Source organism: Ciconia boyciana, chromosome 2 (genome assembly GCF_034638445.1).
Source record: "Ciconia boyciana chromosome 2, ASM3463844v1, whole genome shotgun sequence".
In the NCBI taxonomy this organism is placed as follows: domain Eukaryota; kingdom Metazoa; phylum Chordata; class Aves; order Ciconiiformes; family Ciconiidae; genus Ciconia; species Ciconia boyciana.
This window is the reverse complement of record NC_132935.1, coordinates 128454643-128479943: the sequence shown is the minus strand read 5'-3', so window position 1 is coordinate 128479943 and position 25301 is coordinate 128454643. Positions and strand designations below refer to the sequence as shown.

Here is a 25301-nt window from a genome sequence, read left to right as displayed (position 1 = left end):
GGGCTAGTTGTCAACTGGTTAGAGAAGAACCAGCACATTCAGTTTACCTAAGAGGTTACTGCTGTGAAGCAGCTTTCTACTACAAGTGGCGCTTTGGCTACCTACAGACCTGAAAGCTTGCTCAATACATAAATTAACATTACATTGCTTAAATCCAGGAGAAAAATAACATCTGAGAATACAGGAATAATCTCCATAATAAAAGGGAAAAGAACTACGTGTTTTCTATACTTGGTAGCAAAGTTTGTACAAGAATCTAAATTTTATACCAATACGCTAAAAAAACTGCACCGCATCCTCTGGAAGCTTTTGTGCTTCACTTTGATTACCTGTCCCTTTTAAAGTCAGCATTGGAAGAGCTGTCCCGCCCAGAAATTTTAAGACTACACAATTAAATAAATACACTATCACACAAATCAGATGAGATCAAAGTTATGTGGACCGATAGACTGGCTTCATACCTTAGTTTTGCAGAGAACTGCAATGGAAAGAGGAAGGCATAGAAAACGGACAGTTCTCTAACCCCGAGTCTTGACATGTAAATAAAGACATCTGAGGAGCACACAGGTTGGAAGCTGCTGTAACATTCTATCATAATTAGAAACATTTCAAGAGCCCTGTAATTTCCAATCAAAATTACAGTAATTTCCGATATACAAGCCATGATTCATGACAGAATTTTTACATTCCATGGGAGATTATAGTGGCCTGATGTATGACACAGAGTACAGCACTAACATAAACAATTCAGTTTAATGTTTAAACAGCACTTGGTGTTTAGAATCCAACAATAAAAGAAACATATTATTGTAGAAATTATCACTTTGACAGTGATTGAAGGGTAGGCAGGCATGTGGCCTATAAAGCTATAATTTTTACAGTCCACAGCTTGAGTTTAATCATTTTGATATAACATTTCCAAAATATCCCCTTAAATGCTTCTTATAGCATATAACTTAAGAGACAACATCCTTTCTGTACAATGAAATGGAGTAAACTCCAAAACGTGAACAACGCAGAAGTCAAAAGTTAAAGACTGTTAAAAAAAAAACGAGCACTAAAATGCTGACGGCCCAAGAAACATTGGTCTAACTGATCATTATCAGCTTTCCCTGAAAGATGCTGTATTTTTCTATGAAGCAATTTTAGAAAAGTAAAGGAATAGTGACTAAGCGGATGTAACATTTAATCTAACGTGAAAATTCAACCTTGCAAGCATTGGTACATTTACCATTTCTTTCAAGCGTTGGTATAACCGTGGTTCTAGTCTTTCCCATTTTTCTGCATGTTTTTCCTTTACTTACTTCTTGAGTACATTCTCACTTAAATCAATGCTTTTGCATACTCCGGTGATCTTTCTCAGAAGACATGTCACTTATGATAATCACACCCAACAAGTGCTTGCTGATTTCCCTCTCTTGCCACTAAACTTGACAGAAATTCTTCAGTTGAAGAAAACGGAATAGGAAACCACACAACAAAGACTTAAAACTGAATACGCAATATATATGTATGCACACATGCAAGTAACCAAGCAGCCATCGTATTCCACAAAGATCATGCATGTATTCTCAGATGTAACTTGTATAACCGTAATTTGTTGGGGGTTTTTTGTTTGTTTTTGACGTGGACAGTGCTGCCCCACCTCCCGTGCACAGACTCACCAGTGGGTCTGACTACAGATTTTCGCAAAAACCAGAACCCCAGCATTCCTCATTACAGTGCATGTAACTGCAAAACACCAAAGCCTTGAGATTAATTTGGCAGCAATACACAGAGCTCGCCCACAGCTTTTGCCACGTCCACACCAGCTAAGAACCAATGAACCTGATGCTTTCTGAGCCACACAAGACCCACGGGTGCGCAGCGAAGGCATCTCGCTGGCGAGGAAGAGGGAGGGATGCGTCTTGGGAAGCCGCTTCTCAACCCTGCCTGGTCAAGGGTAACCAGAGGTTACCTTTGGGCTCAGCAAGGAGCTCCAAGTTGTGGTACCAAGCTGGTGTGCTAACCCGGCCGCTCGTTGTAACTCACACAGAAACAGACCAAAACCAGGGGTGGGGGGAAATAATCACACAGGACAGGGAGGCCGTTGTGCCCTGGGAACTTTACCTGGCTTTTGGTTGCCGCAACCTTTGCAAACAGTGCTTGAGACACCTTAGCTCTCTTCATTTCCTGCTGAATCTCATCGTAAATGGAAGCATTAATGTTCATGGAATTATTTTCTGTTTTTCCATTCCTCTCTGTAGCAATAGTAGCAGTTTTGACCTAGAAAATATATTTTATGAGACATTTTTCATTATGAAAAAGTTATTCTCCTCTCTTTCTCTCCCCAAGTAGTTCCCCTTTCCATTTTATTCCTTTCATTCAATCTTGCTCTGATATTCTTTCAGCTTTTCAGAGACTTAACATTATAAGTTATCCGTGGTTCAGGCAACTGGGAAACAAGAAAATTCAGCATATTGTAACAGGTGAGTGCATCTGAAATATGAGTTATCATTAACTGACCACTGTGAATTTCAATGTCATAAAACAAATTAGGTGAAAACCTGTCAGTCTTGTAGAGACTTGTGAATCCTTACATGATTTCCTCGCCCCACGCAAATTAAGTGAAAATTGTAAGTGCAGCATAAAAGAATCTCTAATGAAATAGAAACTTAACAGATATGTCTTGATTCATGCCTTATGTCCAGTACACTCAAATGCATGATAATGTAGAAAAGTTATGGCTTTAGATTTAACTTTTAAAAATACTATCTTATCAGATTAATTCTTAAGATGTTTTTAAGAAAGCAATAATTTAGAATAATGCATATTTTAACCACTCATTCCTGAAATCAAGATAGGGCTTTCTTAAAACTGTTAATTCTAGTTGTATTTCACTTACATACATCAAATATTTATTCTTCTTGCAGTCCAGGTTAAAAAATGACATGAAAACAAGACAGAATGATTACACTACCACTTCTATGCTGCATCTGTAGCACTAAGGAAAACAACAAAAAATACATCAGTAGTGACATGATGTGCAGAAAACTATCCTTTCCTTCATCTGCTGGAAATTATGGAATTGATGTTTCAACACCAAGAATCATCCCACCAAGGTTACAGTGCAGTTTCTGCAATATCAGTTGAGAGGTCCAAAAAATCAGCTTATCCTAAAATATTCTCAATAGTTAAGGATAATGTCTTTCTTTAGCAGCTACTCTTGCAATGCTTGCCCAAGATTAGTGGACCTAATGGACCACTAATCCTAAAGTGGACCAGAGGAAAGGAAAGACTGGATTTCTGCCAAGAACCCACAAGGTGATGATGCAAAATCAAACCTTTAGATTTCGATTCAAACCTACTGGTTCATACTGAGGTTGTTGAGAGCGGAATTAATTTAGCCATTCAGAAGTTACATGTCCAGTCTAAGTTAGTCATTCAGGCTACCTCTGAATCTAACAGACAGAGCTTGGCACTTCCAGAAGGTGATTCAGCCTACTCTTAAGTGCGTGTCTAAAACCACACTTTCACTATCAGTTTAATCCAGTGCAAGTCAGCATCTTCCTGTGCTCTAAAGTCCCTTGAGGTTCAAAGGGAAATCATGACAACATGATAATTCATCTTCTAATCTCACTCTCTATGAGCTTCCATATGTCACAGGTCTCACGATATGAGAGTCAAAGGGTTTGGGTGAGAGATGTACTTATGCAAGTCATCAGCCCATTTTTTCCTAGAAAGGTCATGTTCAATTTGTGTTAACTATCCTCCATAGTGCTTTTAAGATAAAATAATCTAGCCCAGAAACTGCAAGTGCATGCCACTTTTGCTGAGCCTGATTTGTCTATCAGGCTTCTCATGAGCTGTGCTAACACATGCCCATTAGCTGCAAGGGGTGAAACCCCAGCAAGAACAAGGCGTCCACACACATTTCCACCTGCCTCCTTCTGGCAGGCATTAGCACTTTCTGGTGTCTGAAAACAGGAGTCCTAAATGAAAAGGGAAATGAAGAAAAAACCCAGAATGTGGCATACAGGCATACAGTTTATCACATGATTTGCTTTCATCTGAAAACAACTGGTACTTTGCAGCCGTGACCTGGAGAGTGAGGCGTTTCCTTTTCTGCGGTGTGACATTTTACAGGTAACACTGCAGTAGAAGATGGCCAAGCCCGGGCCAACAGCTGCTCAGAAACATTTGAGGCACCTGGCAGTGGGCAGCGTGAGGAGCAGCCCCACGAACTCCCTTCTTCCCATGGCAGAGTGGGAAAATGCATGCCTCACACCGGGCAAATCAGCATGAGGCCACAAGAGTGGGTGCATCTCCTGAACACCATACAGGGAAATCATTTGAAAATTACGAAGTCAGTGGCAATTTTATAACTTTTAAATGAAAAGGATTCACTATAGGTAACTGACAACCAATGGGGATGTTAAATATACAACTGGAGACAGGCTTCTCTGCTTGCATGTAAAAATCAGGCTAAGCTAAATTAGAAAATGAAAAAGTGATGGCTTTGTCAACACACCGTCTTGGACCTTGGGTTTAAATTTTAGCAAAGTTATTTCAGTCCTTACCAAAGAAATATTTCTAACTTGTAACTAAACTTTGAGGGTCCTGAGGGGAGAACAAGAAGACAATGCTATTCAGCTAGGATACACAAGTCCACAGTATCTTTTGGGAAGGAAACACTTTGCTCTTGTGATCCTGATCGAAATGCCTCTTTTCTGTAAGCACACTGCCTTTTTGATTGCTACTTGGATTCGAAAGACAACTTCATGTTGTAGCAGCACTTCACAGACCACTTAACTGAGCTGTGAACACCCAGATCATCAAAAACCAAGACTCACACACCACATTGGAGACATAATTTAAATTGTGCATCTTTGTCCACACTTTTCAATGCCCAATTTAATATGGATATGCACTTAACCCAGGGGAATTACTGAAAATCCTCATTCTGGTTGGCAAATCACATCTATCTTTACACAGGTACAACAAACTCAACAGCGTCTAACATGTCACTGAAGTTAAAAAAAAAAAAAAAAAAGACGACTCCTGTTGCCTTCTGTTGATATTGAATTAGGAAATGAACAACAGAAAACACTAATATCCGCATCAAAATGCCATATTAGCCCAAAGAGCTTCAGGAGAATGAAAGTCTTAAAGTCATAAAAGGATGGGTTTGGGGATTATCAAGAGATGTTGTTCACAGCCATATCCTCTCCCTCTCCAATTTACATCATTGGCCAAGTATAAAAATTCTTCCCCTGCCTCTTAACAATTTCTCTTCAAAGATCAGGTATAGACTGTGGCTGGACTAGATGGACCATTGGTCTGCTCTGGTCTGATGAATTCCATGCAATAATGCTAATTAACCTCTTGGAGAATATCCATACATAAAACTGTTTCATAATTTATACATAGCAAGCATCTAGGCTGTTGTGTTGAATTTAGAATTGAGTTCAAGACAGAGGCAGTTTGAAGCTGGGTTGAAAAAACACCCTCCTCCTCAAAAAAACCCAACAGAAAACAAAAAAGCCCCCAACAGTGCAACTTCAGGACTTGGGAGAGGAGGTGAAAAAAGTATTCATTTTGGAGAGAAAAACAAAACCAAACACAATCTCTCATCTCATCCACACTTAAACACAACCTCTCACCCCACCCACACTTATAGCCACATTTTCTGTTTAAGAAAGAAACCATAGATCAGCTAAATTTTTTTTTTTACAGTAACCAAATTTTGCAAACACTAACTGAACAGAGAAGCATTATTTTACAAACGTAACACACTGAGAATCAGAAACTGGTTTGGCCATCTTCCGATCACCAATTGATTTAGTCATTTAGAAAGACTTGAAAAAAAACCACCCCAACACATCCATCCCCTCCTGGCCTGCCCAGATATATATCTTCTCATCAAATAAGACTGATTACAGTAACATGAAGTTCTGCATTAATTCAATTTTCCTAAACAAAGGACAGGTTGTTATAGAAGGAATAACCAATCTGAAGAGGTTTTCACAAACATGGAAGCTCATTTCTTCCCCATTGAAACTGAAACAAAAAAATCTTTTATAACACATTCTCATAAGTACTGTTTTAGCTTGGGAACAAAAATCTTCTTTAATCCTGGTTTAGCTTTTAATATTACATCGTACATTAAAATTCATAAAGTAGTTCATTCCAGGCAAAACAAACTACTTTTCAGTTCTGCTCTGCAAATAGCACAGGAGGTACAATAAATGCTGTTGCTTTCAGAACAGCTTTTATCAGGACAAGGTTTACTACTCCATTATTACAGTGGCGCCTGGAAGTGCAGTTATAGTTAAGTGTCAGGGTTTCCATTAACTCTCCTCCATGGTGGTTTTCGCGGGGGGGTGAGAGGGTTGCATTTATTATTTTGTTCATTTTTACTTTCATTAGAATGCAACTTGGCACAAAGACTATCAACCTAAATCTCAAATTTCATAGACTTAAAAATAAAAATTCTGCTGGTGGTGATGTGTGGCATGTGCAGGTGTTTGAACTCCAGGGCTCCACCATCAAGTTTCACGGGAGCTGGTGTTGTCCAGAGTTCCTTGCAATGGAGGTTCACTGGTCCTCAAACACCAGCAAAGCAGTGTCCTCCTCAAAACCAGTCTTTCAAGAGTGACATCCTATCTCTGGGACCCAAGCTGAAATCGCTTTAGCATGAAGTAACTGTAATTTATCTGTAGTCAGAGGGAAGCCAGGATTATATTTATGAAAATGAAGGTTTTTGTCAATTGAGTACCCAGAACCATGACTCATGCAAGATTTGTGGATACTTCTTAAAACATTGCCTTGTTAAATTATATTCTGCTCTTGATGTTACACATACTTTGTTTTTACACAGGATGATGATGGGCCCCAAGAGTTAGCACAAATTTTCTTTGGGGAATATGGGTGGCGAGAAGGATTTCTTCCTCAGCTCTGCTGAAATGGAGATTACTTGTCCTGAGAAGTAAGTGTTCATAACTGCAGGATGGCTAACAAGCCTTAACAAGAGTATTTTGGAAAAGAAAATCTGTGACTTGGTCACCTGTCTCCATCCTGCCCCCAAGTTGTACTAAGGAGGAGGGAGTCCTCTTCCCCCCACCCGCCGAACTGCCCCGATGAGAGGGAGAGGCCATCCCCAGCACCTCCCTGGGGAACTCCATCCACCCTGAACATAGCTCCACACTCAGCGTTCTCTGAAGTATCCCCACATCCTCTCGTTCCCACAGAACGTGTAATAGACTCATCCTCTGAACTTGACTTAGGGATACCCAGAAAGGACCTCTGTGGGATGATCTGCAAGATGAAGGTGTTGAAGAGGGAAAAAAAAATTAATAAAAGAAATAGGGCAAGAAAGGACCTTTTTTTCTTCCTTCTAGGTAGGAGAGGTTAAACTATGTCTCCATGCAGTACCTACCTGATGGAGATGCTAATATTTATGAACTCCACTGCCCAAGGAAAGAGCCTGACGGACAGGCTTCTGCCCCAGGAGGTGGCAAGATGAACAACATCCAAGGGAAAAATTCTTGTGTACGCGATTGCCTTGCGCTCAGTCCACCAGTGTGGGAGATAGTAGCAGACTTTTACAACTTGACCAGTTTAGAGGGCTAAACACGTATCCCAAAAGCTTATGCATTAGAAGCTAATTATTTCAATGGGAAAAAAAAAAAAGTAAGATTTTGCTTTTTTGTTTATGTCACAGAGAAAGGGAGAAGTAAGGGGGACAAAGAGCTTCTTAAAGCATTTCAAAAAAGAATTGGAAACAATCCAGATACATTAGCTCAAGTAGCAACTAGTAAGAATGCTGTAAAAATGAGATAAATTCAACACAGTTTCTTCTAACTCAGGCACCAGGGTTTATGCTTGGTGAGTTCCTACTATCCTATCAGACCTCCAAGGTCACGCTTTCTGTTTTTGCATGCAACAGTATGCAAAATTCACACAGAACAAGCTCAGCTTCTAAATGGTTAAGTCTGCTCTACTGTCTGGCCACCAGTTGGCAACACAAAAATGCAAAATAGATCCTTTTCAGGATGTTTATTTTCACATCCTTCCGAAACTGATAACTTGCAATTGCAAAATAAACCTTCATGTGTGGCATATTAGCTCCCATTTTTCATGGTTTCATAGTTTAATTGTTTCAAATGTTAAACTGGTCTTAAAGATTTAATATTAAATATGTTGGCTCTTGCGTAAGTTCTGTTGTCAGGATAAACGATCTGTTTTGTCTTTCAATAGTTATCCAAAAGCTCACAGCTAAGCTAGAAAAATATTATGCTGTATTCCTGTATAGTGAACTTTAAATAATTGCTTATAATAAATTTAGTAGTAAGGACGCTAGTGGTTTTATTTCCTTAGTATCAAATATTCAATAAACTGTGGACATTTGGGTGAGGTATCAGAGTAGTAGTTTGCATTAATAATTTTGCAGTATCCTGACTAGAATTTATCTCTGCTACGATTTGTAAAGTTATACTTGCCAGTGCAACAACTAGAATATTTTCATTATTATTTCTAGCATTAAGTATTGTACTTATGTTACCAACATGGATATTTCAATTTTCAAACTTAGGGCTTACGCTTAGTAGCAGGTGGCAAGTGCTACACGTGTTTATAGGTGGGTAATTCTGGCAACGTGTAAAAAGGTCGCACAGAATCCCAACTCAGAGGTTTCTACATCCTCGGTCTATCCACTAAGTAAAGTGCATACGTTTTGCTGAATGACAGAGAACAATATACTAGAACTAGAAAAGTAACTGTTTTGTTCTGTAGACCTCAAGTATTAGTCTAAGGTTTCCTTGTTAACCTGTTTTCCTTTCAAAAAGGATCAAAGCAAAACCATATGCTGTTTCCACTTCGAACTGTCACGATTAGGTTAACTATACTCCCGACTCCCACTAGAAAAATGAAATGTTATTATGAACAAGAACACAGTAGAGACAGATAGATTCCCCCCTGCCTCTGACCCCTAAATTTGGACTTACAGTATGTTTTGTCAGTTAAGAAAACGCCTAAGTCTCACTTTCTTTCTGGCTGCAAGGGATTTATACAGTTTAAAGTGTGAATTAAAACCAATACAAGGACTACCTCTGACTCGACATCCTTCTGGAAAGTCCTGTAATTAACTCTGTTCTTTAGCTGTGAAATTACCCCAGACCACTTGAGACAGAGTGAGACATTACCTTGGCAGAAAGAGGTAAGTTAAGAAGGAGGGTTAGCCTTTGCTCTGAATTACCTGGGCTGTGGGAGCAGGTACCGATATTAAAACAAACTCAAATGTTATTTTAAACACAGTTATCTATATTTAACTATTTCCCACTAAAGCATTACTATGTAAATAGATTCTCATCCTTTATCTTGAAGAGTATCTGTAGCATATTTCACAGACTAAACTCAGTTAATGATAACAAAACTAGACCATTAGCATAGCCTGTTCTTTCTGCTAAAAATTTTTTCTCTTCTTGTGAAAAGTACTGCAGCAGGTCAAAGTGATCTTCTGTCCTCCCTTTTCCTACAATTTTGTTATTCATTACTTCAGTGTAGTCCTTAGCATCCCTTAGCTGCAGGAAAATTAGAAAAATAACCTGGAGGAATTTATAGCATTCAGAATGGGTACAGAATATAGTCATAGGCATATGCCTGAGCCTGATTAGTAAAAAACTGCTCTGTGTTTGTATACTGAGCCATCACAAAACTACCACAATCGCAAAGCCTTGCTTTGTATAGCAAATTTAGACTGTGTATACTGCATGATTCCCACATACCTGTAAATCAGTTTGTTTTGTCCTTGCATAGGTACAACCTTGAGCCACAGCAATGCAGAGTATTTCAGAAAAGGTACGCTGTTTTTTGGAGTGTTTCATTCACAACTGTGTTTCTTCTTTGTGGAAATCCTATGCATTCCTATGGCTCACACCTGTATTTCTCACGTACCCTAAAACCAGCATCAGTTTCCTTGACAGACACAAGGACTACACCATTGAATTTCTGGACCCCACTCTATCAAACTTGAGAATTTTGGAAGAGTTAAACCAATAGTCCCAATAGATTTTACAGAAATCAATAGGAGTTCCATTTGAACAAATACTAAATGAAGCTTTAATGAACGTATCCCAGTCTTTCACAGAGATGGATATAGCAAGTCTGTTATGTTATCCAGTTGTCAGTAGCTCGACCTAGTGAAAATGTCCCCAGCATTTTGGGATGGAGTCTTCTTTCCCCCATCCCTTTAGTTTTACCTGTTCATTTTCCGGAAGTTTTTAAGGCAATACCATGTACATATACTTCTGCATTCATTCCCACTCAGTTTAGTGGTCCAAATCCTGCAAAATCCCTATTTGAACCTCTAACATTAAAAACAACACCTGAGAATTATAGGAGAAAAAGACAGCTAAAAGCCAGCATGTTCCAGGCCCAGTAAAGCTTGCATCTCAATAAAACAAGCAAAAAACTCTGTAGGGGCCATAATGGATAGAATTTATCTTAAAACTAGAAAATAGGTAGTAATAAACTGCTACTATCATCCATTACATTTCTTAAATTTAATTTGTGATATGCACTGCAAATAATGATTCTACGAGCGTTTAAAAAATGCAACAGTAAAAGCTTTCTTCTTTTTAAGAAAGGTATCACCCAGCAGGACAGTGAGAGAGCACAATGAACAAATGTAGAAGACAGAGAGAGTGGTTTACTTGTGGAGGCCGGCTAGGCGGTGTGCTTATGAGAGGTGCGGGGCCCATTGCAGAGGCTGCGTTCAAGCTCCTTTCCCTTTCGTCCTGGTAAATTCGATCTCGTTCAGCTTCTGGCAGCTGCAAGAAGTTCTGCATAGCCCGAAGGTTTACCAGTAAGGACTGCGAGGCAGTCTTGGGATCCTCTTCCTTTCGGAGGATTTCTGAGAGCAAGCCCTGTAGGGAGGGAGGAAAAAAAAAATACGCTGGAGAGTTAGCCTAGGTGAGCCCCTATAAAACCGTGCTCTGCAAAGCCACTGCTTATCAGTCCTCTTTCTTCTTTCCACTGGGCTGAGAACGAGAGCAGCAAATACGCTATTCACTCCACATAGGAACATATTAATGGCAATTTAGGTACCAGAGAAGAGAGCCTCAATTGTACCCTTAATTTTATTAAGCATCTGTTTTACATACAACATAAACTGAATCTGCCTAATAGGTCTCCTTCCTTTTACTGGCTTAACTTGCCATGAAATCTTTCAGTCACCAGGCAATCACAAGACGTTAAGAATAAGTGAAATACAGATAGTCCAGAGGCACGACACTGGGGTGTTCTCAGGCTTCCCAGACAAAACGCACAGCCAACCTAAAGAAACAGCTTTCCACACTTCTAGCAACTTAAACAGCTTTTGAAAGGAAGTGATATTTCACAACTAATCTGAGACGATAAAACTCACAACGTTCCTAAAGTACTGCTTAACTGACTCAGGTCTGTATTTTTATAAGTCAGTATTTTGTTTTGAGAGTTGTATATTGGAGTTTAACAACAAGTGAGGAAACTCACTGTTGGATGCTCCCCCTCCTTTGCCTTTCTCCTCCTCCCACCATCCCCCTCTACTCACCAGGACAACCCTAATCCTCACCCAGTCCATCGCCTGGGCTATTTATTTGAGCACCTGCTGTGCAGGTCCCATTTCCTAACTCCATTTACCATTGTCCTTTGACCACTTGCAGAGTCCAGCAACGACAGATAAAAGCGAGCACTGGGGAATGAGAGGAAAACAGCATACAGGGCATCGGCAGCAGCGAGCCAGAGACGGGCAGGCTGCAGACGATAGCATGCCGTCAGCGGCTTGTACAGACCACACCAGGTTTCCTACGTAACCATTTCACCTTGGTTCTCAGCAATGGAGCATGCCTGGTGGTCTGGGACACCTAATTACTCTAAAAGATGAAATATTTATGCACCTGTGAGTGCAACTAGAACTTAATGTCAACAGGTTCTTGAAATCTCCCCCCTGCCAAATCCTCCTTTTAAATATGTCAGGCATACAAAATGCTCTACTGTCTTGAAGTAACAAGGCAGTGACAAGAAATCTAACTTTTGCAAAAGCAAATGTGAACTTCTCTTTAGAATAAATGCTGTTGCCATGCTGGGACAAGGAGAGGGTTGGTATGACAGGCTTTTATTGCTAGTGTAACAGGGGACCATGGATGTGATTTTAAAGAAAGAACACAACCCAATGTTTCTTTTCCTAGAGAACGGTTGTAAGTTATTTGGGATAATGGAGGGGTGAATAGAGGGGGGGAGGCAATAAAAAAGCTAAAACTGAGAGAGGCAATCCTGACTGAAGTTATCCATTCCTAAGGGAGTGCTACAGAAAGCTACGGCCCAAGCATCACCTCCTGCCACCTCTGTAGGGAAGTCTGATGCTCACAGCACCTATGGCAGTTGTCTCCTCTGCCAAAGGTCCTATCCTGTCGGGCAACAGCAGCCTGCGGAGGTGCTGCGGCAGAGCCACTGCTCTCAGGCAGCTGTGCTTAGGCAGGGTCAGAGCCCACCCAGAGCGGCCCTGAGCTGGGCATTTGCCCCGTTGCCCCTTCGTCTCTCAGGGACGATGAGGACAGAGGTGCTAACCACTGCGCTGGGGCCAGCGTGGTCCTCATGGCCCTGTCTGCGCCTGCACACGTAAGAGGGAAATGGGATGGAAAACACGAACGGTCTTTCCAGCACTAAGCATGAAAAATAATTTGGCGGAGGATTTAAAAAAAAGTAATCTTGGGGGATACCTTCTTACCACTATTCTTCATCCCTCCTCTTTTCTGGTATCCAGGCGAAACTACTCAGAAGGTAAATAAATGAGTTACAGACAAAAGTGGAATTTCGGTGCAGTATAAGTTTTAAAAATTTTCTTAATGATTAGTCTAATAATAAATTTACTCATTAGCAAATATGGAAATTAAATTCTTGTCTACCTTTTTTTTTTCCTACTTCTAAGTACTCAAACCCACAGTTACTATTGTTTGTCAGTGGTAGGGTTACACAACCCATCCTCCAAGGGAGGCAAAAAATGATTTTGTGCCACTGGAGACAAGGCAAAGCTGTCTGCAGAGCACAGGATGTATGATGGAGGTGTAAACACATGTGATTTCTTACTGCTACTGTGCTGAAAAAAAACACACCAAGATTAAAAAGAAGAAAGAAAAACTAAACTCAAGTGGACTGATCATTGGCAGGAGAGGAGACTCCTTACTAACAGCCAGCCCACTGTCAGCCACAGGAAATGTCCTTGAAAAATACCTTAGCCCATAATAGAAAATATTTGCTCGTATAAGCCTTTGCCACATAGTGGGCAGCTAAAAAAAGCAGAAAAGGCTGTTTTTCTTGTATAACTTTTCCCCCCCTCAGTGAAATACATAAACAAAGAAAATTGTTTTTTGTATTTTTCCTGGGTTTGTCAGTATAACCATTGCTGCAGGACACCTCTTGGTGATTAGAAATGCCATTAAGTATTCAAGCCCCTCTCCTTCCCCCATCGCTGCCATGACTCTTTGCATGAGCTGGGAGCAGAACAGAGGACACAGATGTACAGAGAGGAGGGGAGATGAGAGAGTGGGGAGAAAGCAAGGAGGAGGTGTTTGCTTCTAGGAGCTTTGAACCTAAAGGTCAGAATATGTGAGGAAATAACATGAAAAAAAAGGTGGAGTACCAGGTGCAGGCAAAGTCTTACAATACAGTTTTGTCTGCTTCAAATATTACTTCATTGCTACTGCTTCAATTTTCTGAGCACCAAACTTCAGCTAAAGATTGTTAGACAAGATGTAAAATGGGAAAATCCTAGAAAGAAGACATCAGCTCCCACATCCTGCCCCATGCTGACGTGCAGATTTACTGTTCGTTTTAGTAGGCTTGAACTGGTTTGCCAAGATACAAGTCTTGGTGTGATCTCCTGATATTGTACCTCAGGTTGCATAAAAGCTAAATGCTCTTTTGCATAGAGCTTATAAACAGTCAGGCTCAGAGTCCTCCTCTCTGTTCCTCCCTTGTATTCTTTTCGCATTGGAAATGTATTTTCTTACAATGTTACCAGGTCTCACTGAAAAAAAGAAAGTTTACACGTCATCACAAGTATAATTCATTACTAATTGCACAAAAATGTTCAATAAATATTACCAGGGCTTTCAAAAGCTAATTATGAATTCTTTAAAACTGGAGATAAACGAAAGTGTCTGCCAATATGAACAAAACCACTGCCTGTCTGGCCCCCAAGTTTGTCTCCTCTTTGAACGTAATCACTGATTCAAATAGATTTTATCAGCCTGATAGAACTTCAAAGCTCCCAGAAGAAAAATGCAATTTGCCCAAACCTCCCCAAAACATGCAGAACATCCCCAAACGCTATCCCTCCCTGTTGCAGGGTGCTCCCATCCCATGTCCAGGTGGGAGATTATTCACAAGCCTGGATCCCTGCCAAGGAAGTTCTAAGCAGACACATTTATCTATGTCGTTTAGTAGCAAGAGGAGAGCTGTCATGATAGTGTAATAGCACCTTTTTACCTTTTATTCAACAGTGATATGGATAGCGTGCTTTTTCTTAAATTACACTACGAAGAATTATATGAATACAGTGGCAATTTCTGTTATACTTAAGCAGGCAAATTTCTCTCTACCACATAATTTACAGAACTCAAATTCAATAAAACATTACATGATGGTCCATTACTGTTATCAATTTTGAATAATCCATCATCATTTTTCATTTTACTGGAAAATAAAGTGTGCCAAAGACAAAGTGGAAGGAAAAAAAAAAGGTGCCTGAGAAGGTGGTTTGTGTAAACTTAGATTTTGTTTTAAAATTACACAGAGCCGTTTACTGCATCCAAGCGTTCTCCCTCGAAATAGCAATTGCCCAGAATTAGCATGAGCACAATCCTAAATACACAGAAGTTTTCACATATGAGAAAAGGCATTATACATGAATGAAAGGCAATGTATCCTGGCAGCTAATATTTTAAACAAGCATGGGGGTGAAGTAGAAAGGAGGGGGAGAGAAAAGGTATCTGGCAGAAACACTGAGAAGTACTTAAAAACCTTGAGATGAAAAACTGTCACTGGTGGGAAGAAGAAAAATTACAATAGTCAGACATGGCAAAAGCAGCAAAAAGCACTCCCCCTCCTTTCGCGAAGATGGAGCCGAGAGGTCACCTCTGTACAGCAGCACCCGAGTTCATGCAGCAAATGTTATGGTTGAAAGTGTACACAAACACAGACAGGCAGCCCCGAGTTACAGTTCCAACCACAACCATGACTAACACGATTCCTTGCTCGTACGTACATGTCACCCTGCCATGCACCAGGTTAAGCTACGCCTTCAAGTCAAATGTCAGACTTGCCTGTGGGAACCCAAGCTTTCCGTTTCCTGACTCATGTTTACATTTACAAATGCACGACAGAAATGGTAGAGGAGTTTGTTTATTTGTTTAGGGCTCCAAAGGTGGTTCAGCCGAACAAACGCCGATGCTCTGCTCCAGCTCTCTCAAGAAGAGCAAAACAGAGTAGAGAACCTCCCAGTTTAACTGCACATTTGGAGGGCAGGCTGAGCCTCTCTGCTGAGGGGAGGCTGTGGCAGTGGCTGGCACGGGGCACCATGCTTCGGGGGGCTGCCCCGATGCACTGGTGCCGTCGCCCCGCAGCTGCTCGGTGCCACCCGAGCTGATGACAATTGCCGTTTTCTGACCACCAAAGTGCAGGAAAAAACTGAACTCGCTCTTTCAAGAGAGCGGAGGTGTCTGCACAGCGCATTGACATCAGCTGGAAAAAATACTACGTTTATTAGTTCGGCCGAACGGCAACCGAAACAGAACCAGCTCAATTTACTGAAATTACCCTAGCAAACAGAGTGGTACACACGTTTGGTAACCATGCTTGACGTGAAACTCGCATCTGCTAGCACAAATCCTGACTCAACAAACTTTTCCATAGCGCACTAACTACAAAGAAGTGCTAACAGGATTCAACCTGTTTCTTTGCAGCCAGCGAGCTGGAATCGCAACTGCTGAAGGACAACTAACACTGCAGACCCCACTGCGCTCTGAAGCCTTCCTAGAAGGACCACTGTGAAATTTCTCACGGGGAGAGATGCTCCATCCTCCGAAACCACTTCTGCTCCTTACAACAATTGTTCTGTTGTGCTTGTATAGATGCTAATTTTCATTCAAGTTATAGCTTTCTGGACTCCTCTTTGATTAAACTTTGCAAGGCACGTTCCTGAGAACTACACATTTTTGAAACTACCATTTTGAAGTTAAGGGTAGGCAGGAAGCTATCCAAGAAGATTTTAAGGAACCCTTTCAATTAATTTTCTGAGGTGTGGCTGAGGGGTTTTTTTCTGCCTTATAAATAGATGATAATTTAAAAAAAATAGACACCCTAGTTTTCAGAAGTAATTTTACCAAATTCTTTCCTTTGGGCTGGGAGGAAGCAGAAATATTTCTAGTCAATTTTTCCCCCAAATCAAAAATTCTTGGAAATTAGGGCCAAGTGTTGAATTACCACACTAAGCTGGTAGAGCCCCCTCCTCCCACCCAAACCCCCCACCAAATTCTGTATTCGTATTGCAGAGCACAAGGCTGTAAAACAAGAGATGCCAACACCTTCACCCAATTCAACCAAAGTCCATTTTTATTGCCAAAACATTAAGCTAAATTACTCTGAGTTTATCATTCACTTCCTTCCTTAACTTTTACGCTGAAAGAAAATCTCTCCCCTCATCTGAGACCATATCTCAACATCAGAGTTTTTTTGCGCAGAACTCCTAACCTATTTCAGTGAGATCTTCTGCCTTTAGAAACTGATGGCATGATATGGTCCCTGGACACGGCTCAAATATGCTTATGACAGTTTCAAAAATGTCAGTGGTAAGCCTGAGTTAGCTTTTTATCTCAGAAAACAGTAGATGAATTTAAACAAGCATTTTCACTTGCTCTAGCCAAAAAAAAAAACAAACCAAAACAAAACACAAAAGATATTACATCAATATTAGAAAATAACATCTAAATATCATCAGTTATGAAAGTGCTGCCCTAATTTTAGTTAAATGTGATGTATCCTTGAATAACCTGAGATAAATTCTGAAGTACAGCAAGCAAAACAAATTTAAATGCTTTCTTATAAGAATCACAGGCATCTCTACCTGTATTTATACTTGGACAGTAGCTGTTACTGTGGGTACAATTAACAATTTTCAGTTTTGCAAAGGTGAAATGTGCCTACAACAAACTCCTCTGGATTTCAATGGGGCTTCTCTTCATATTAAAAGTACGCTGAGATATTTCTTGGCAACACTGAGGCTAATACTGCCTAGGCTCCTATTATTTTTCCTTTCTGTTCCCTACATTTGCCACAATACATACCAAATACTGCAAAATCGTATGTAGCTAACTGCAAATACTAATCTGACTAGCTAACACAATTTGTAGGATATAGGGATACTACTCTGTGTTCTTTGAAGTAGATTTGGTTGAAAATTGCCAAAATATATTACATATATATTTCATATCTCTTCACGGGATTTGTGTTCAACGTTCATTTTGGGGTTTCCTCCCAGTTTTGGGTCACTTTGAACATATTTTACCAAGCTGGTTAACCACAATGTCTGTGGAAGAATTGAACTTCAAACAAATGTTTAATAACATTTGTAGTAAGAAAAATATATAATAATCAGGAATCAGTACTTGCACTAGAAATCTGGTTCTACACTTGCATTCATCACATCTCAAGAGCATCTTATACTGTGTCATATAAATTCAGTGTCCAGTCAGAACCAATTGTCCTTGTATTTCAGGTAACAAATACTGTTCATGCACAAATGATAGAGACCAAAAGCTGTATGCAAAACCAGCTGACAAAAAATGAACAAATTACTTTGGAGGGGGGAGGAAGCTGACAGAAAACAAGCTGCTTTTAGGCAAGTCTGAGAAATAAGTAAATATCTAATAAACTATTTATTTTCTGAAGTATTTGCTTGGCTTTTTGCCCAGGTAAGATGGCAGCTGCAAACCACGGTAACTTGAAGCTACTATTATTATTTCAATACTTTATAGTATCAATAGTTAAAATATTAAACATTGTATGAAATGAAACTCTCTGTCACTTATTTGTAAATATAACAACTGACACTGCCTGAACCTAACTTACATAAGTAATCCTTGCATGAGTTCATATAGCCCATGAAATTTGGTATGAAAGACCCAGATCTTGAAAACCTCCTCTGCTGTTAAGAGGGAAGACGCACACAGACAGAGCTCTACAGAAAATTCACACCATGACTCTACTTTCTTTTAGCTAAAGGAGGATGTAAAAATTTTTAAGGCAATAATAATTCAGAACAATTACAAATGACATGCTGATTCAAACCTGGTACCAGTGCATTTGAAACAGAATTTTTATTCTCTAAGCTATGCAGGAGGAAACATTTCAAGAGAAGCCCAAATTATGATTTTTTTTTACTATATTCTACAATGGACAAATACTTGTTCCTTAAGTTTAAAAATGTGGAATCAAAGCAAATTTACCTACTTCTTTTTTAAATATTTCCTTTTAAAAGAATTCCTATTTTACGTTCTGTTAAAACAGACTTGTAAAATTTTGAGATCTTATTATTTGCATTGGATATACTGACATTTCTTCCATAATTTCTGCTTGATTAAATTCCATGCAACATGGCATTAAGTTAAATTCATAGAGCAGAATAAATTATAACAGGGTTAGCTTCTAAAACAGGTGTAAAAAATAACACATTTTAGTGTTACTTATCAGCTTTGCTAGGGCTAGTTTTTTCTGCATTGAAGAGCTGAAGTATATGTTCTGACGTGGACATCAGCAATCTCAGCAACTACTGTTTTTGCAACAAACTACAAAAATACATGAAGAGAGTAGCTGATCTAAAAATAAAGCTTTTATTTTTTAATCTTTTCAGAAGCCTGAAAAGATGTTATTAAGACTTTCACTAGAAAATAATAAAAATAAATGCAAACAAGAATAAAAGACCACCTCAGGTACACCTGTGAAGGAAGACAGGTTGTTCAGCGCATGCATGTGGTCAGTACAGGTATACCTTTGCAACACAAAAGGCAATCTGTTGGGTGACTCTGTGAATGGTTCTGCATAGGGCTGCTCATGTCCTCTCCAGGGAAGATTAAGTTTAAGATATTCATAAACCACCACAACTGGAGAGGAACCAAGGTGTCTGTAAGAACAGCGGGTATTGCCACAAACCAATCACTGAAGATTTCTTTACTGTATCAACACGGACACTGGTCCTGCAAAGAAGCGTGGTTCCTTCACAGGAGCTAAGTGACAAGGCAGAAATGAGGAGAGAGACTTAATAGATGATAATTACTAAACAGAGAGAGAAAGAAGGGACTCTTAGATTTTAAAAAAAATAAGAAAAAAGACGACTGACCTGAGTTCGGTTAAAAGCCACACGTGCAAATACTGCCTGTGAGATTCCTGCTCGTTTCAGTTCGTCACGGACCCACTGGTAGATTTCGGAAGACACCTCTGTGTTTGTTGAGACCTGCTGCTCCAACGGCTTGTTCATGGATCTACTGACAGGAGGAGGGTGGTTCAAGTACTGTTGGTTTAAGGACTGCTGGGCTAGAAGTCTGTTCACTGCATACTGCTGGTTCAGCAACTGGGCCATTACCAGCTGCTGATTTACCAGCTGAGGGCTAATGGGAGTAGATACAAGTCCAGGGTGCAGGTTTGGAAGTGGGGTCCGAACTGATGGTTGACTACCATGAGAAAGCTGAACAGGGGATGGAGGCTGTTCGGCTGTGTTCCCTGGGACTGGCTGCTGACCAAAGTTGACATGGTTCGCACCTTGCTGGGATAGTTCAGAAAGGCTATCCATCTCAACTACGGTGGAAAAGAAACATTGAAAAAGCCAACATAAGACTGAAAATCACAAACTTCATGCTCCTTGCAAAACGTACTAATAAAAATCAATGTAACATGGCGCATTCAGGTTCAAGCTTACTGTACCCTCCAGCCTAGATCAGCAGGCCCATAACATCACTGTTGTGGCTATTTGCCTTCAAAATTTACCTACAAATAATGGTGTAGTGAATATTTAAAAAAAAAAAAACAAACATCCAACAAACTGCCCATCATCATCATTGGGCCCTTGGAGGAACCAGCCATCAGAGGCAAAACCACGTATGGCAAAGGAGTAACTTCCTGAGAGTTGTGCAAAGGCGCAACACAACCAAACCACAGGTGTGCGGCTGCAGAGCGCATCCCCGCAGCGATGGACGCAGGGGACTTCAGACAAGGCAGCAAGCAACTAGAGAGGGGGCAAAGACGAGAGACGGGAAACCACGGGTGAAACCGTAAGTGCATCTCTGCACCAAGGGTAAGGAGGGCTGTTAGGGGAAAGCACATCCCAACCAGAGAGAGGAGCCCCCGGTGACTGGTTTTGTTCCTCCCATGGTGTCCCCGCCACGACATATGCAGTTCCCAGCCACTGGAAATCTGTAACAAGCAGGGTGGGGTGTGGACCTCCCCATGCTCTGCTAATTTCTAGATGCTGCATCAATTGTATGGGACTGCTAGGAACTAGTATAATTTATGTAAATTACACAGATGGGCTGCTTTATCTTGCAACCATGTATGCATGGTTTTTTTCAGTGACTTGCAACATGGTTGATTTTTTTTCTTATATTAACTCATCTGCCTTGACACACCCTCCTTTTTAATTAACAACACAGTTTTTTAAACTACAAGAGTTCTTCCAGCTCCCCTCTTGTGCATGATAAAACAATATAAAATAACTCTAGGCTGATGTAAAGGAGTCTCCTTTTTATCAATGTATGTCACTTTTTCATTTTAAACAATCTCAGTTCTAGAGCTTTAGCAATGCTGGTCTGGAAATAGCTTTAAGAAAATATTAAAAACCAAAACTCCAGTATCTTCACAAAAGTGTTGTAGCATTTTTTTTTTCTTATACTAGTAAAGCACGTTTTTAAAAAAAAGGCAGCGTCTGAGCTTTTCATAGTAATTACGATCTTCACTAACAGTCATTCAGTGCAAGCCCACCCTTTCCTCCACAGGCATGAGAGCTGGAAGAAGAAATCGGCACCTGGATTCCCACCCACAGCCCTGCCTTCCCCCTCTGTCCTATCATGGGCAGAAATTAAATTTAAAAAAAAAAAAAAAAGCGGGTTGTTCTGCAGAGAGGTCTGGTGCCCATAGCCTGGGTCAGTCCCCCAGCAGAGCACCCACTGTTCCTCCTCTGTGCAGCTTTGGGGGCAGCACGGCCTCTCCCCCCAGCATTAGGTGACACAGGAATACACACACGCGCACGTTTCCTATGCGCTGGTCTCACTGTCCCCGAATGAATGGATAGTGAACCTGTCTTGGCAGATCATGTAAGGCAAATTTTGCAAGGGTTGCCCCATGCCAGAGCGCTGCAGCAGTGGAGGAGGGAGAGGATGCTGCGGAAAGGTCACCCCCGCCATGGAGGTGCTGCCTCACATGCAGACCACCCGAAACCAAGTGAAGTCCTACCACCGACTTTGGTGGTCTCAGAAGAAGGGTTCAGTGTTGCACAGAAGGTACAAAGTAGATAAAGGAAAGAAGCTGCCTTTTTTCACTAGCGGAAAGTAGAGATCAACCCAAGTGGGCCATTCACTTGGAATAGTAATTCAAGCAATTATCACAAAAGTGATGCATTGTCTTCATTACAGCCTTAAGCTATAAAAGGCAAGGAACCCGTTTTGGTAGATGAATGATTTTGCTTCAAATACTGAAAGCTAAGTCAAGCTCAAAATTCAATCCAAATTGAGGTCCCATTTCTTCATTCTGTTGAAAACTACGTAGAAATTTTCTGACATAAAGCGTTCAAAATTATGTTAGCAGGTTTAAGAAATAGTTTTAAAAAGGGACAATACAGAAAGATAAAAGGTATTACAGAGCTAATATGTCCCACTGATGGATTTTTTTTCCTCCAGTAATTTACTTGTGCTTACTACAAGCAGCAAACAATTGTTATAACAACTATTTGTTACAATGAATTGAAATCAGGGTCCCAAAGTTAGAGAAAGATATGAATTTATAAAATTATAGCACTCTTGTTGGAAGGCAGTGATAGTTATAGAAGCCTGTTTCTTTAAATATACATTAGCCAAAGCAAGAAAAAAATACATACATTAAAAAAATCAGTCCATCACAGTTCCAGGAACAGGTTTTTTAAACAATTATTCTGGGCGTTAGAAGATCTCTAGATTTACGGAATGACAGCTTTACATCTCTGGCAACCCAAGTCAGTTTGGCTGTTTCAATAGCAAATATTTATTTAAATGAATTCTTTCACTATATATGTACTTTCCACATCTACTCATAAAAGCATCCTAAACTTATCATGAAGGGACCTGGCTTCTTATATGACTGTGACAGACCTCAACGTGACACATAATGGTATGTATCCACCATCATGGCAATTTTGTTTTTTTTTTTTTTTTTGCTTACCCATCATATCTTTTGCCTTCTTGAAATGTTTATACCACCTTCCAAATTCCTGACATTTTGCTGCTGAGACATTTGCATAGTAAGTGCTGTTCACAATGGAAGAAATCATACTCTGTGTGAAAAGGGGAGAAGAAAAAAAAATCTGTAATACAGAGCAGTACAAGTCAAAGCACAAATTATTTCAATTGTTGAAACCATTATATTTTTAGAGTTTGAGAACCATATTGCATTTTCAATCCTATCGTCCAAAGCCTTTTAAAAAACTCATTAATTGAGCATAAAACCAAACCAAGGTATATGGTAAATGGGAGCAAAAAAAGCAGATGTACTAAGGGAAGAACAAAGTTATCGACCAAGAAACATCAGGCAATGGGATGGGCTCTGGACGGAAGATGCTAATCTTGAAAGTGCATTTTGTTCATACTATTTCTGCTTTTAAATTTGATTGACCCTTCACGTACCCACACAAGTTTACAGGCATACAAAACCTACACTGACTCCAAAAATGAAGCAATGCCCCACGTTACCCATGCCCATTCCCTTTGTGCCGCTTATCACAGGGCAGACCCCAGAAAATCATAGGATGAAAGTTTATCTGAATGACCTGTTAGTAGGATAAAATAAGGGGGTTTATAGTAGAATAACATATGTATGTAACAACCCAAAATGAACCCAGACTTGCTTTTCCTAAACAGGGTATTTTAAGTGATCCACAGAAACAAGCTTATGAAAAGCTCTTATTGTCATGTCTAATTCTGTAACTGAATATTAGCTGTAAAATAGACCAAAGGATGATAGAGATGATTTTTTCTCAAAGGTTCTCGAGATATCAGATAGCTACAGTGAGAAATTTACCTTCTGCTCAGTTTTGACCAATTTTAAAATAGTGGAATTTACAATGCATAAAACTTTCAGTTCCAGTACATTCTTTTATGAAATCAATTAAGACTAAGCCTTGCAAAATGAGATAATGCTCCAACTTGAAAATTATACTCAGTATATGATGTATGAACAACAAAATTAGCAAATATAATTTCAATAGACTGAACTTTACCACCCTTTAGATTTCTATGTGGAAAGTAGTTACTTTTAGCTTAACTACAGGAATTGTCCAGCGCATTGAGAAAACAATGACAGTCAAGAAGACAAAGCCCTGATTATTATGTTTCTTTTCTATTCAGCATGTCACATTTAGCTATATCTGTGCTGTCGTAAAATCGATGTACAGCATCAACCCTTTGTTACACAAACTGTAATAACCACTAGAAGAAAGAGTTTGGAGTAAAAATGCAATAAATATTACTATAAGTCTTCTTTTAAAAGGCTAGTTCAGCTTCTGAGTAAAAGTACCTTGATTATTGATCTTAGTGAAGTTTATTATAACAATTTTCTAACATATTACTCAGTAACATGCTATTTGTGGAGGCTCAGAACTGCTGGAGTGAGGCAGTATTATTTATGCCAAATGTGGATACCCTCTACTCACCAGGCAGCTATTTTAATGTTTCTCTGAATCACCAAGATTCTTACCATTCCTTGATATTAATCTGGCATTTCTGAAATTAGCTAGAAGCCTTTTGTCAGTGGTATAAAAGGAGAATGAAATCTTAATAGACTACTGCAACTTTAGCCCGAATGACCTGAACCAAGCTCAGCTGAATCCAATTTCAATTTCCAATGTAATAGTAGTATCATTAATGTCTAATACTTACAATATTATTGTTTAAGCTCTTTTACAGATTAAACCATTTTAAACATGGGCACATGATACATAAGGCATCATTTAAAAAGTCCTTTGAATCTGAACTGGTAAATTATATGAATGCACAGTTACTGTACATGCAAGACCTGCAGATCTGCATGTGCAAAATGGGGAACTGCACATGTAACTGGCCACCATCCCATATTAGCTTGTGCCTATTTTGTGGATGTCATTTAGACTTCAAGGTGGTTTCCTCTCATTTTACTTTGCCCCTTTCAGATGTCTTCTGCCCAAATAACTTTAGTAAGTAGGAAAACATGTATATTAATAATAATTTTAGTAAATTACTTATTGTTGAGGAAGATATTTGTCTAGGATTTCCTAGTCCTCCCTTCCATGTCATTTTACAAAGAAGATACGCCAATGACATGGCAGTTTGTGACACCCCCTGCTTCTTCAGGAGTAAATTTAATGCAGTTACTTTATTTTACAACCAAATAGGGGACTGGTCTGTTTAAATAACACTGCTAGGAATTTTAGCTTCTTTGACACAATGTGAATTTCAAGCTCTGATGGCTAATATTGGGATTTTATTCCAGTCTTCAAAGTAGATAAAAAAAAAAACAACCCACAGACATTATCAACACATTTTAAAATGAAAATTATCCTGCTTTTTCTTCGAGAACACTTCATGCAAACATTCAAGTGATATTACCTACGCTAAGAATCCTCATCAGGAGGAATCAATGATTTATTTACTAATTCACTGAAGGCAAAATTTTACAAGCCAGATAAAATATTACTACCTTGTTAACTCAGAAAATAACTTGACAACATTGAATTTCATTGTTTCTATGCTTTATTTATTATGTTGTCATCAAACCTGCAGTCACATCAGTGCAGAGAGGTGCACTTTGCTGCAGAAATTCCTATATAATTCTTATTGCTGTAAAATTCCTGTATGTTTTAATGGCAATCTACACATCCAAATGCCCACTACGCTTAGGGCCTAAAATTGAAGATTAACCCTATAAGTTAGTGGTCTTCAGAGATCCACAATCTAGACTGGAGGCATATTGAAGTTTTTCTTATTTCCCGGGTCATTACACGTGAGGAACTCCCC

At 39.6% G+C, this 25301-nt stretch overlaps 1 protein-coding gene across 7 annotated transcripts in view; it reads right to left on the bottom strand.

Moving 5' to 3' along the window:
- The window catches only part of SATB1 (SATB homeobox 1), a 76379-nt gene that overhangs the window by 25045 nt on the left and 26033 nt on the right, over nucleotides 1–25301 (bottom strand). For 6 of the 7 annotated variants that reach the window (XM_072854011.1, XM_072854010.1, XM_072854014.1 and 3 more), the window contains 4 exons: nucleotides 22477–22588; nucleotides 19412–19866; nucleotides 10692–10904; nucleotides 2110–2265 (listed from right to left, as the gene is read on the bottom strand). In XM_072854011.1, the coding sequence (XP_072710112.1) occupies nucleotides 2110–2265; nucleotides 10692–10904; nucleotides 19412–19866; nucleotides 22477–22588 (936 nt within the window). The remainder of the gene's footprint in view (nucleotides 1–2109; nucleotides 2266–10691; nucleotides 10905–19411; nucleotides 19867–22476; nucleotides 22589–25301) is intronic. The other variant, XM_072854015.1, reaches the window with a different exon arrangement.